This window comes from Haliotis rubra, unplaced genomic scaffold, assembly GCF_003918875.1.
Source record: "Haliotis rubra isolate DU_JTF1 unplaced genomic scaffold, ASM391887v1 Scf932, whole genome shotgun sequence".
NCBI classification, from domain to species: domain Eukaryota; kingdom Metazoa; phylum Mollusca; class Gastropoda; order Lepetellida; family Haliotidae; genus Haliotis; species Haliotis rubra.
In genome coordinates this window covers 241,521-256,555 of record NW_025767671.1, presented here as the reverse complement: position 1 = coordinate 256,555, position 15,035 = coordinate 241,521, and the positions used below count along the sequence as shown (strand labels likewise).

The 15,035-nt window shown below is 42.7% G+C and overlaps 1 protein-coding gene and 1 long non-coding RNA gene across 2 annotated transcripts; one reads left to right on the top strand and one right to left on the bottom strand.

Moving 5' to 3' along the window:
• The first annotated feature begins 8,874 nt into the window (after positions 1–8,874).
• On the top strand, positions 8,875–10,607 carry LOC124264606. The gene is made up of 2 exons (XM_046699352.1): positions 8,875–9,238; positions 10,140–10,607. The coding sequence occupies exons 1-2, from the start codon at positions 8,920–8,922 to the stop codon at positions 10,379–10,381; spliced, it is 561 nt and encodes a 186-aa protein (XP_046555308.1). The 5' UTR covers positions 8,875–8,919; the 3' UTR covers positions 10,382–10,607.
• A 271-nt stretch (positions 10,608–10,878) lies between these two features.
• On the bottom strand, positions 10,879–13,729 carry LOC124264620. The gene is made up of 3 exons (XR_006895186.1): positions 13,635–13,729; positions 11,011–11,017; positions 10,879–10,891 (listed from the first exon to the last, which is right to left on the bottom strand). It is a non-coding gene; the product is annotated as an uncharacterized LOC124264620 (long non-coding RNA).
• Between the last annotated feature and the right edge of the window lie 1,306 nt (positions 13,730–15,035).

The following is a 15,035-nucleotide window of genomic DNA, read 5'->3' as shown; positions in this document are numbered from 1 at the left end:
AGATGTCACGTACCTCACATTCTGAGGGGGTGGGGTAGCCCAGTGGTCACACCGAAGGCCAGGGTTCGATTCTCCACATGGGTACAATGTGTGAAGCCCATTTCTGGCGTACCCAGCAATGATATTGCTAAAAGCGGCGTAAAACCATACTCACTCACTCACTCAATCTTGCAAATATCGCCCACGCAACGGATTATTATGCTTTATGCTATGATTATTATCACCGAGCCGTGATATTTGCTGGAATATTGCTAAAAGAGGCGTAAACCTAAACTCGCTCACCTGAGTGGGATATTCAGTAGACTCAGTAAACGGACAGTGCTATAAAACCCAAGAAAGGTTATGATGACATTTACGTCGATATAGTCACCTAACCTCATGACCCATGAACTTCCAAGTTAGAATTGGTCTTCAGCAATCCAATGCAACTTCAGCAAGGCTACTAACGAATCGGGTGGTAAGGCTCGCTGACTTGGTTCACACATATCATGTATCCCAATTGCGTAGATTGATGCTCATGCTGTTGATCACTGGGTCGTCTGGTTCAGACTGTCGCCATGTAGCTGAAATATTGCTGAGGTTAGATGTCAGATAACCGACGCATGTAGTCAGATGGTTATCAGCTACGTCAATCGATAACATACAAATCTAAAAAGAGGAAGTATATGCTCACCAGGATATGCATTAGAAAATCGATCACATATGCAGTGCAGCAGTTGCACCTTTACCTGAAGTTTGCTGGTGTATTGGTTTAAGGACCTGGATAGAAAGAGCCACCTGTGACTTCTTATAGAGGTATTTATTTCGTTTACTTCGAAATATTTTACCCCTGGCATTAATTTAGGACATACAACTGCATCTACTGACAATAACGTTGTTCCTAATGACTTGACACTAAATCCTGATTGAAAATGACCCGCGAAGATCCGGGTTAGACACCCATGTCATCGTAAGAGGCCTAACGGGATCGGGTGGTCAGATCGATGCTCATGTCATGTTCCCAATCACGTAGATCGATGCTCAGTCTGGTCCAGACTCGATTGTTTACAGACCACCGCCGTATGGCTGGAATGTTGCTGAGTGCGGCGTCAAACAACAAACCAACCAACCTGATGCAAAGTACAGACAGGTGAAGGTGTATGTCTGTTGTGTGGTCTGTCTGTTTAGCATTCAATATCGCATATATCGAAATTGCACCTCAACGCTTTTGAATCCTATGACGTCTCCGGTTGCAATGTTACCGTGACATCATAGTCACATGACATCATCAATCTTTTTCAGCTCGTTGTGTCAAGTATGATACCTCGGGGTAGTTTTAGCTCGTTGTTGTTTGGTGGCAGACATAAACATGGTTCAACAACTCCGGTTGCGGGGACAGACATACAGACAGACAGACAGACGACGACAGACAGACAGACAGACAGACACAAGTTTATTAATGTCTCACATCTGTACAAAGGTAAAATATACAAATGTACATAGCTATTCAAAACAGAATTGAGTGACAAAAAAGACATGTTTTAACCATATAATATATTTTTTCTACGTTTCTACACACCTCTGGGATAACGCTGTCTGCAACGTAAAACAACACGCAGTAAATGCCCTTTTAATTTTTCTGTTTCAATGTTGCTTCATTGTCGGCTAGGTTACTTCTTCCTCGTCTTATGTCCTCCTCCTCGTTCTCCTAGTATTTCTAGTAAAATAATAGTTCTGCTTCTAAGTACAACTACTACTTCAATCACTACTACGACTATCACCACAACCACGACTACTACTACTACTACTACTGCTACTATGACTACCTCCACTACTACGACTACCTCCATTACTACCTACTACTGCTGCTGCTACTACTACGACTACGACTACGACCATTACTACTACTGCTTCTTTCACTCCTAAAAGTGAAGATTATCGTAAAATTATTGTCTTCCTGAGAGGGTACGTAAGTCCAACAAGAAGACAAAGTCATCAATATCCCCCGCAAGGGCAAAATACTCTTCATGAGTATGTCTACTAGTTATGATTATGTCAAATGTTTTGGTATGTATATGGCAGAGTGAAAGGAGAGTATTAAAAGGTGTTCAAGTTCTGCTCCAGAAAGGAGCACTACCACCAATTCAGTCGAATCCAAACTTGTTGCCATGGAAACGCAAAAAATATTTCATTCAGAAATCCAAAACTACCAAAAGGCACCATTTCACCACCAAACCTATCTATGTGCCAAGTTTGGGGAAGAAATCAAAGTCAAACTTGTTGCCATGGAAACGCCAAGAAATATTATAATCAGAAATCCAAACCAGTTCATCGCCAGATCTATCTATGTAAGAAGTTTGGTAAAGAAATATTGAAAGGTTTTGAATTTCTGCTCCAGAAAAGAGCACCAACACCATTTTCAGTCAAAGTCAAACTTGTTGCCATGGAACCGCAAAACAAATATTATAATCAGAAATCCAAACTACCAAAAGGCACAGTTCACCACAAGGCCTACCTGTGCCAAGTTTGGTGAAGAAATATTGACCGGTTTTAAAGTTCTGCTCCAGAAAGGAGCACTACCACCAATTTCAGTCAAAGTCAATTTTGTTGCCATGGAAACACAAACAATATTTTATTTACAAATCCAAAACTACAAAAAGGCACCAGTTCATCACCAGTCCTATCTATATGAGATGTTTGGTAAAGAAATATTGAACGGTTTTCAAGTTCTGCTCCAGAAAAGTGCACCAACACCAATTTCAGTCAAAGGCAAACTTGTTGCCATGGAAACGAGACAAATATAATAATCAGAAATTCAAAACTACCAAAAGGCTCCAGTTCATCACCAGACCTATCTATGTGCCAAGTTTTGTGAAGAAATATTGAACGGTTTTAGAGTTCAGCTCCGGAAAAGACAAATGTGCACAGACGCACGGACGCACGCACGCACTGACGGACGGAGTGCATTTTAATACCCCCCACAAAACGCGTTGCGGGGACAAAAACTTTCAAAGGAAATTTAAACGCACCAGATTTTTTAAACGTAGTGTTTTTGTTATTTTAAATTTCGGATAAATTTCCTACAATCGCCATCGGGTAGCAAAAGCACTGTTAATCCCCATGGTCCCTAGTATGGTGATCTACCTCCTGTTCTTGGCCACCTACAGCCTGTTTTTTCATATTGTCCTGTCTCCGTAAGTAAAATAGTTTTAGATTTACATTCTAGTTGTAGACACCATATTTGATACTTTAGTTATTTTACAATCCTTCGATGACTGATTATTTCACAACTGAAATGTATTGTGCATGCAAACATTTTTAGTCACGATATGGCTCAAATGTTGCCGATGTGACTTAAAATCTTCACTCTCACTCACTCACTCACTCACTCTTCTGCTACCACTACAGCTATCTTTTCTACTACTATGCTAGCTTCTCCCATATTACTTTATCAGATCTGTCAGCCCAATTCCCTTCTTCGCAGGTTTCACCAAAGTAGCTAAAAGTTAAATGGGTCGGAATATCCTACTTCAAAAACCAAACAAGCATTGATCAAACTGAAAAACTTGTGTGTAAGACAAACCCACCACCATTGGCAATACATGTTCTGTTACTAACTTTACTGCTTCATCCTTGTTATAATCACAGAGGCGGTGGGGTAGCCCCGTGGTTAAAGCGTCCGCTCGTCATCCCGAAGCCAAGGGCCCATTCCCAACTGGGTACAACGTGTGAACACCATTTCTGGTGTCCCCCGCCGTGATATTGCTGGAATATTGCTAAAAGCGGTACAAAACCATACTCACTCATTCACTCATTATAATTACCACTTGTGCTTCAAGTGAAGCGCACATTAAATACACGTATAACGTATTAAACAGGAGGCTTTTCGTGACCACTGAGTAAAACCAGTTTGCAGTATATAGGACAGATACAGGCATTTTCCTTACAACCAGTGTTTTCGGGAATGTTTGATACATGTTGTACAACTCTTTGTCCTGCCATTGCATTCATGTTGGACAACAATCATATGTCAATGAAAACGTTATCACGAGGAAGTGACCCGAATATTGTCGCCGAATATTGTCTACCGACCTGAGCAGTCAAATCTACTGTGTTTTTTACTACATGTTAGCGGATGTCGGTGAGCTTATAAGAGTGAGGTGGTGAATTCAGTTTTATGCCGCTTTTAGCAATATTCCAGCAATTCGGAACCATAGTTTAAAGTGTACCAATGTCAGTCTGTTGCCTAACGCCGCACTCAGCAGTATTCCAGTTTTATTTTGGTGGTTTGTAAATAATTGAATCTGCAACAGAAAATCCAGTGATCAAAAGCATGAGCCTCGATCTACGCAAACTGCTACGATGACAAGTCATGTGTCAACCAAGTCAGCGAGCCTGATAATGCCTATAGAGGTCACATATCCACTTTTGCCATGATACGATGCCCGGTAGAGACGGAGAGCTGGACGATCACCCGTGGGCATCGGCTTTGTGTTTGAGATCGGAAAGACAATGCTGATACATCGTGAACAAATCGTAAGAAAATAATACTTTCTCACGGCGACCGTTGGTCCATACTTCCATTGGTAACGGATCTGTGGCACATCTGCCAGCAACCCAACAGTGACCCTACAGGCACCTGCCTAACCGCCAGCCAGTCGTACGGGTGTTTCAGTGCGCTGGTGTGGTATGGTCACCGGAGGATAACAGAAAGGTTGTCTGCCGGGAATCGATCAATACTCAGATTGTGATTGTTTCCTTTCGTAGACTGTATGATTAAACTAAGTCGGAAGGTGACCAACCATAGTCTGGGCAAACATCGAACAGGCACCGAACTGGTATCATTCTTGCCGCATCCTCCACATCCTCCCTCTCTCCCATGGGGTCTGGCACCTCCTCCACCAACTCCTCTACCAACATGAGACACGCAACAGCTCCCTTTGCACTTTATGCCTACTGAAATGACTTAAAATGGATTTAAAGACATGTCTTGCAGTCAAACACCAACTTTGATTCACCGGGCACTGAGCGGGCTCCATTTCTAGCAAGCGGGAACCGGGCAATGTTAATCGACCTGCGGCTGCTCGGGAAACGAAGGATTTGGTTTACATCGGACGGATCCCGTCCGGGTATCAGGGGATGACCGGCTGATTCCAGCCAGATGACCTGTCAGTCACTTGACGATTTGAGCCTTCCATGTTTCCTGAATACTTCAGATATCCTGCCAGGCACCTGTCAAGGACTGGAAGGGTATCTTCCAGTCATCCTTGGTTTTGTGACTACTGCACCGATGTGACACAGATGTGGGCAAAACATCTGCCGTACGCCGTAACATCGGTGAAATCCACCGATGCCCCCGTATCGGCCGACAACCTAAGAAAAATTAGATATAAATGGCATAGGCATAACCAGGCAATGCATTAGGTAAAATAATCTAGAAGAGCAATTACAAACGAAATAAATGGACTCACAAATTTTCCAAATATAATGCCCAAAGACGCAGCATATAACACCAGTTCTCCAACAGCTGCACTGGCTCCCTGTTCCCAAGCAAATCATCTTCAACCTGCTGACCATCGCCTACACGATTCTGGAGAATGACCACTCCCTCAAATACCTCTTGTCACTTCTGACCAAACATGCTCCATCCAGGCTTTTGAGATCACGGGATAAATATCTCCTTGTGCATTCCCCACTCTCTTGAACAAACTTCCTCTTACTGCAGCCTCTGTAAGGCTTTCCGCCGCCAAGAAGGATGTGTGCTGGTACCAGAAACTGATATTACGAGACTATGTGAAGTTCCTGTGAGCACCCTAGCTGGAACTCAGCGCTATATTATTATTATATTATGTTTTACAGATTAAAGATAGTATGCAGCAGAGAGGGTTCGGGTGATCCTGGCACAGTCAGGCTGGTAAGGCTCATCATCAGCTCAGGGCCCTTGCCCCTTCTACACGCAGCCCAGACAGCGAATGGGACTTCTCCCATGAAACGCTGCCTAGTTGAACCCACCAAGAACTTTCTGGAGAATATGAAGGCTCCCCAACACTGCAGCATTCTGCATTACCCAGAGTGTCAGAAGGGCTGTACTCCCAGGTAGAGAATCTGGGCACTCTCCTGATCTGCGCCAAGAGATCAGGAGGTACCAAACCAAGGGCACCGAGAACAATGGGGAGCCTGGCGACAGTGTACTTGGGATGCAAGCGAGACATTTCAAAGGCGAGGTCCGCATATTTATCATGATTTTCCTGAATCTTGCCAATCACACTGGTGTCAAAAGGGACAGAAAATTCAATGATATAAATAAACTCATTGGTTTTATCAAAAAGGACAAGATCAGGTTTGTTGGCAGGAATTCTTCTGAGGCTGTATATGGGCCTATTCCAGAGAAGTTTGAGAGCATCATTTGCCATGACGCCCTGGATATTATTATTATTATTATTAAATACACTGCTTGGTGTCTTGAGAGAGCACAGCTTCCTTTCTTCAAACCTACATTGTGTCAGTGGCGTTAGGAAGCCGATGATTTCACACAGGCTCACACAGGCTTGGTCAGATGATGAGTGGTCAGGTCGAGTTTCATGCTCCATCATCCTAGAAGCAGATCCATCCAGAAACTTCTCGAACGATGTTAATCACTGGATTGTCTTGATCCTCGTCACAATGTGGTTGTGTTCTCTTCGGGTGTTTGCTTCAGAGTCATCTTTGTTTTCTTTGTTTCTATGTGTTTCCTCCTTTCCCCTGCCTTTGAATTCAAATTTGATGATGAAGATGATGAAGGCTATGATGACAATGACGACAACAACAATAGGAATTATACAAAGTTCAAAACCACATCGAGAGATCTCTGTCTCCAGCCCATCTGTTGTCGGATGGCATGTGAGCTGTGTGGCTGTTGTCATGATGTTAACCTGTTTACCTGCAGAACAGTAATAGGAAACACTGATCCACTACTCACTTAATGTTACGGCGACATAAAGGCCTATAAACACCTGCGATATTTGAAATGTTTAGTGGATGATGAAACTATGCATAATTAACAGACCCGAGAAGATCCGGATCCGTCAGGTCAGTTGGTGGTAGTTTTCCAGCCACTTGGGCCCTTGAAGAGGCGGATTAGAATTGTTCTTCAGCAACCCATGCTTGTCGTAACAGGCGACTAACGGGATCGGGTGGTCAGGATCGCTGACTTGGTTGATACATGTCATCGTATCCCAATTGTGTAGAACGATGCTCATGATGTTGATCACTTGATTGTCTGGTCCAGACTCGATTATTTACAGACCGTTGTCATATATAATTCTAGAAGCCTAATTCACTATTATTTTTAGGACAGTAATAGGAAACAAAGACCCACTACCCGCTATGAAATATAATTACGATATAGCAGCTGGGAAACACGTGCTACTTGAAATGTTTAGTGGAAGAAGCAAATATACATGATTAAAGAATTTAATACAAACTGACAACTTAACAACCGCTTTACAACTGCAAGCACGAGCACATAATGTATGGATCATATTCCACGATCACTTCATTTTTTCAAGTGTGTACCATACAGATCTCCATCAATGTGTTTACAGATGTCAGTCCTTCAGAGGAGGAGCCTGGGTGTCGGAAACCTGCAACCTATCATGTTGATTTTCCTTTGGATGACAACCGTTTCCTGTAGGTTATATTTCATTTCTCGATATATATTCATATAATTATATATTCCCTACCCCTTCATTTATCATACATCCGGCTTTGTATAATATGACTGACTGACTGAGTTTGGTTCTACGCCGCTTTTAGCAATATTCAAGCAACATCACGGCGGGGAACACCAGAAATGGGCTTCACACATTGTACCCTTGTGGGGATTCGAACCCGGGTCTTCGGCGTGACGAGCCAACGCTTTAACCACTAGGCTACCCAATCGCCCCTTGTATAATATGAAGTTATTCAAAGATGAGTGAGATTTTAGCAATATTACAGCAATATCGCAGCAGGGAGAAACAGAAATGGGCTTCATACATTGTACCCATTTGGGGAATCGAACCCGGGTCTTCAGTGTGACGAGCGGAAGTTTTAACCACTAGGCTATCCCACCGCCCAGTTATTTAAGTGAGTGTGTCTAGTTTTACGACTCTTTTAGCACTATTCCAGCAATATCACAGCTGGGCATACCATCACCAGAAATGGGCTTCACAAATTGTACCCATATGGGGAATCTAGCCCGCGTCTTCGACGTGACGAGCAACCACTTTAACCACTAGGCTACCCCACCGCAGCATGTACGTCGTCAGGATAATATAGTGTCAAATAATAATGTACCTAATTCAGGAATACTTTCACAAAGGTACACCCAGTTTTCAATGTCCGGAAATGGCTCTATTGAACTCGTCGGTGGATCTGACTTGTTGTATTAGTTCCAATGCCCACTCCTACACAACACCAGGTGGAGCTCCTGCAGCATCGTGTAGCCTGACAGAAGGGTATTGTATACCATATAGTAACTTCAATGCATCAGTCATCAACCCAACCTGCAGTGTTCTCACTATACATAGGACGCTACAGTCGAACGAAGGTGATTGGAAATGTGGGGCTGATGCAGATGCTCCCCACCAGGAGACTTGTCACGTGTCTGTTTCCGGTAGGTATGAACAGTTGCACTTTGTGTTAACGTCTCAATGTAAGCATAACCCTGGTACAGGTACATTATTGTTTTCGCAAGAGAAGCTGCACAAGTATTACAGTGGACTCCTTCTAAACCAACCTCCCTCTATTCTGACATCCCCTGAGAACCGACCGAATTTGCTCCTATATAATATCAGGTTTTAGTGTAAATTGACTCTCTCTAAACCGACATTGTTTTTCAGAAGGACCAACGTGTTACATAACAAGTGACAAGAACGCCAGGTTACTCAGTGAAGGGGATGCTGTTCATCATTGTTCATCATGTCCGGTGTATATTATTTTTCAGAAGGACCAACGTGTTACATAACAAGTGACAAGAACGCCAGCCTACTCAGTGAAGGGGATACCCTAACACTGACGGTGAACCTTTCGAGAAGCGACTGCCCTCAGTCTTTGCTGCTTCAGTTGAGGACAGGGAACATCAGCTCTGTTATCACCACGGATACCGATATCGAAGATGGAACACTTACCAAAGTGTTCAACGTAACAAGCTCACACGCCGGGGAGGTCAGTTTGATCTACAATTGTAGTGGCAGCAGTTGGAACCTACTCTGTGAGGGGATAAAGCGGCTGGTTCTCGGTAAGAACAAATTGTCTCAGTGAGTCAGTGAGTGGATAGGTGAGTGAGGGAGTGTGAGTGAGTGAGTTTAGTTTTACGCCGCTTTTATCAGTATTCCAGCAATATCACGAGAAATGGACTTCATACATTGTACCCATGTGGGGAAGCGAACCGGCTCTTCGGCGTGACGGGCGAACGCTTTAAACACTAGGCTACCACGCCGCCCCGAGTGAGTAAGTGAGTGAGTGGGTAGGTGGGTGAGCAGGTGAGTGAGTGAGTGAGAGTGAGTGAGTGAGTGAGGTTTTACTATGCTTTAGCAATATTCCAGCATTATCACAATGGGTGTCACCAGAAATGGACTTCACACAATGTACCCATGTGGGGAATCGAACACGGATCTTCAGTGTGACGAGCGAACGTTTCAACCGCAATACTACCCCACCAACACCACAGGGCAAGAACATCTGAAACTTTGCTAGTATTGTATTAGTTTCATAATGCACCCTTCCTACACCCATGTGCAGTTGCTCCTTCCACTAGCAGTAACATGTTCTACGTCGCACTCAGCAACATTCCAGCTATATGGCGGCGGTCTGTAAATAATCGCGGCTGAACCAGACAATCTAGTGATCAACAGCATGGGCATCGTTCTACGCAATTGGGATACGATGACATGTATCAACCAATTAGTCGCCTCTTACGACAAGCATGGGTTACTGAAGAACAATTCTAAAGGGCCCAAGTGGCTGGAAGACTACCAACAACTGTGAAGTAGTGACCAAACGGATCCTCTTGGGTCCGTTAATTATGCATAGTTCCTTCTTACACTAACCATTTCAAATAACGCATGTGTTTCTAAGCCTCTATGTCGCCTTTACATTAAGTGAGTCGTGGATCATTGTTTCCTATTACTGTCCTGCAGGTAAACAGGCTAACATCATGACAACACCTCCACAGCTCACAGGTCATCCAACAACAGACGGACAAGATACAGATAGCTCTCAACCACGTATGATACTCGGGATCATATTTGCTGTGGTTGTCATTGTCATCGCACCTGTTACCATCATCATCACCATCTTTGTAGTCAAACGCTGGAAAAAGGGAAAACATAGAAACAAAAAACATGACGAAGACGACACTGACACCAAGCTAACATCCTAAGAGAACACATCCGCATTGCGGCGAGGGTGTAGAGATGTCGATCAAGTTCCATTGGCACAGTCATTTACTAAAGTTAGTTAGTTTCATTAACCCAGTACAAACTAGCCTGGACAAACGCATATGGCATATATTGTTCAATCTTCAAATATTGTGGCCATTATCAAGCTTGTTCCAATGAGTGAGTGAGTGAGTTTGGTTATACGCCGCTTTTAGCAATGTTCCAGCAATATCAAGGCGGGGAACACCAGAAATGGGCTTCACCCACTCTAACCACGTGGGGATGGAACCCGGGTCTTCAGCGTGACGTGCCAACGCTGTAACCACTAGGCTACCTCACCGCCCTTCTGTCCCAAAGACTGGACGAACATTTTCGCATTGTGATGAGGATGGCCGAGATCCATCAAGGTCACTGGCACAACCATTAACTAACGTGACAGTTTGTACATTCATTAACTGTGAGTGAGTGAGTTTGATTTAAGTCACGTCGGAAGTATTTCAGCCATATTGTGACTTGATAAAGTTAAACATTTGTACTTTTGTATGGTCACTTTAAAGACTGTCATCGATGGACAGATAAAGCAACTAGCATTATATCTCATGTTTAGTTTAAAAGGTTTTAGTTATAGAACATAAAACCTGAGCATTTGGCACCGATAGATAAAAACGGGGCTAGAGCTCGCCAGCCACATATGCAAGGACACCATAAGAGAGACCACGGTATTACGGTTCTTCAACCAACTACACGGTTCCCCAGTCATATTTACACCTATCACTAGTTACTGGCAATTGTCGTAGGTTTAGCCACAAAATAAACTATTATTCAGCATTTAAAATTCAGGTAGATATAATGACACGTGGTTTTATATATTAACTCACTGTGAGGTAACATGGGCCGACGCACATGATCTCCTGGTCGTCCTGATGTGCTTGTTGAGTGTGTCTCACAACTGGAATAGTGTCATGCTTCTCTGAGTGGCTCTGGGGTAGCCCAGTGGTTAAAGACCTGGATTCGACTCCCCACATGGGTACATTGTGTGAAGCCAAATTCTGGTGTCCCTGGTGGAATATCGCTAAAAGCGGCGTAAAGCTAAACGCACTCACTCACTGACTGCTTCTCTGACAGTTTCTGCATTTAGATTGATTTGATGAACTACAACCATGTTCTTTAGCAGCTTTCCTCTACAGTTTTGAACAAAACTAAATAATAAATGAATGTCAAGACGATGTAATCTAATTATGTCTGTCGAAAGCTTTTTCTGTAGATCTAAGCATACTACACATCATGAGACATGTTCGGGTGTTTCTGTTTCTTTTTCATGCTCCTGTAAATATTATTATTATATAATAGGATATTTATATAGCGCACATACCCACGCAACTAGTGCACGCTCAAGGCGCTGGTATTCGATCATTGGATGTCAATCTCAACCGCACATCGTTTTATCAATCTCAACTCCATGGGGAGTATACAACTCTTGCAGCCACTAGGCGCACCGAGTTATTGTGGCTTTCTCATCCTAACGAGGTACCCATTGGGTGCTGGGTGGACTGGGACACATAGTCACAGTACTTTGTCCAAGTTCACTGTACTGTACACTGTGGGTTGTGACAACACTGAAAGAGTCGGCATACAAAGTTGACTCCAAGGTTTTTACACCCGGTCACAGGTGGACTCGATCCCGACACCCCAAGCTCGCTGGAACAATAACCTGGGGTCTTAGCCAGCTCGCCGGTGGGCGCGCCATGTGTGTGTGGGGGGTGGGGGTTTTAGCCTAGTGGTTAAAGCGTTTGATCGTCACGTCCAAGACCAAGGTTCGATCCCCACATGAGTAACAATGTGTGAAGCCCATTTCTGGTGTCCCCCGCCGTGATATTGCTTGAAAATTGCTAAAAGCGGCGTTAATATAAATCACTCACTCTTTAAGAAGGATAACAATATAGATGACACTTGCTTGATAACGATGTTAGAACCTACACCGAAACGTCGCTCTCACTGAAATAGTGCTGTCATATTTGTATTAGAAAAAGCATAATTGTAGCGGAAAACAAAACACATGTTCTCACATAGACAAGAATAATTCAAACCTTTTTTGCATACAATGAAAATTCTCAGAAATCAAACTCTATTACTACAGAAAGGCGAGCATCAATTAGACTGAACAGATTTCTTCACAATTAGAGAAGATTGATCTTGACTTATCTCTAATGAAGTTTTTAAACTCCGTCAAACTCATAAAGTTTTCAAATTTTGAAAATATGGGCAAGAACATATTTTAACTAAACTGTTGAATTTAATACTATATGAAGAGAAACAACGGGAGAGGTATTATTTGTCCTATCTATTAGTGTGACAAACAAACAACACACCAACAGGAGAATGTCAGTAATAATACCAGGTAAATATTTGTACATCACAGGCAATGGCTGAGAAATAGCTAACAAAAACAAATGAAAGATTTTACTGCCTCTTCACTGATTATCTCACGCTTGTGATTGTATTAATTATGGCACTTATTTTTAATGCCTTCAGTAGGAGTTTACACCGTTAAGTTCAAGAGTGGTTTGGTAGATGGTCAGTATACTGCAGATCTTATCCATAAAAGTATGATCATTGACAAACTGTAGCTGACACATGGATTCGGGCCATGCCATGCCCTGTAGACGAATGGTTTGACCAGTCGTCCCGGCATGACCAGTTATTGGCCAGGGCCCCTTTTCACAAACCTCTCGTAAGCCTAAGATCTCGTAACGTTTCTCGTAGCATTCGTACTTCCTATACTGTAACGTTGACTATCGATAGTCGTAGCGCTACGAGAGCTTTGCGGAACGGGGCCCAGCACTTTTGTAGAGCAGCCGCTTCACAGGCATTTGGCATCGTCCTTGTTGACGATCCATGGTGTGTGGGGAGCCAGGAGGGCGAAACAAAAACTATACAATCATGGCTGCTAAAAAAAACTCGCAAAACAATAATAACTCACAAAACAAATCAAACGTTATCATACAGATGACACTGTCAATGGGGAAGATACCATTACAAGACTGTGTTATTCTGAACGTGAAACCCGGCCTCTAGTCATTGTTCCAGAGGCTAGTAACTTCTTGTTCCTTTCTATTAGAGTGGGTAAGTGAGTTGGTGGGTGAGTGAGTGAGTGAGTGAGTAAGTGAGTGAGTGGGTTTTGGGTGGGTGGGTGGGTGAGTGAGTGAGTTAAAATTTAAAGCCACATCGGCAATATTTCAACCATATCGTTAGTACAAGTTTTTACCTTCATCATAAATACACGTAAATCACTAAAAGCCTGTCAACGAAGGACAGTAAAACCAACTAGAATATCACAAAAATAAAACTACTATCTTTTTCTAAAACGGGATTTCAAATGATGACGATACATTATTAAAAAAACGGGCTATAGTTCGCCAGCAACCGAAGGTACATCACCGTACTAGAGGCCATGGGGACTTACAGTACCTTTGCTACCTGCATGGACCCTAGATGGATTTATACCGTCCCTTCAGCCGCTGGCGATTGGACGAAAGTTAAGTCATAATTTAAAAGCACACAAATGCTACGTTTAAATATTCTGGTAAGTTGAATTGCACTTTGAAGGTTTTGGGACTTTCGTATCCTTCTATTAAAAAACCCAAACAAACAACTATTCAAAGTATTGCTGGAACTGTAAACAATGTAACTAAAACTGGATTTGGTTCAGTTCCAAGAAAATATACAAGAAGAGCCAAGCAGCTAATCTCATGAAAACAAATATCCTTCGCGAACATTTCTGTAAAATGTTATCCACACAAGTATCTAATATTCAGCAAAGAAATGATCCCAGACACAGACAGGAGTGCAGCTGATCTCTCCACCATGACATTGTAAGTCAATTACTAATGCAGGGAATAGTTGCATCTGTTAAACCATGGAACGCATGACTAACATCTGGTATCTGGAATCCAACAATCTGATAACTGACATTCAGTTTGCTTTCAGGATTCAGAATAGTACCATTGGCCATCTTGTTAGATAAGAATAGTTTGTACTAACTAGTTTTGTAAATGATCAACTTCGTTCAATTGTTTTCGATTTAGAAAAGGTATATAGCGAGGCATACAATGTAGACAGCAATATACCAACTATACTAGTATATACATTGAATTAGATTTAGTGGCAATCTTCATTGTATTCGCTTTCATGAGAAAATATTTGTTTTTCTAGCCGCGAATAGTTGCAAAATAGCTGACGCGGCTATAAAAGCAGCATTCTTTACTCACTTACTCACACATTATCGGTCAAGTTATCTCAAGCAACCCCTTCGTTTGTACACAGCCTTATGGTAGTTTGGGTTATGTGTTAAAATACGTCAGACGTATTTGTCTTTGTTCCACATTTCGATCCATTACCCTCCACCAATACCTACTTGTGCATCTGTTCTGATCTGTTATTAACAATTAAGCCTAACTTTTCAACGAGTACATCAGGCAGTTATGTAACCTCCAACTTACAGAAGGGAGTTCAGAGTCAATGCTTACAGCACACACGTCCCCTTCTTTGAACACCTGGAAACATTTCATGTGGACCTCAACTCACACCATTGCCCTGGAAACGGACCTATATGAAAAGTGTGTAGATATTCGAATCCCGTCGACGTACAGTTAACTA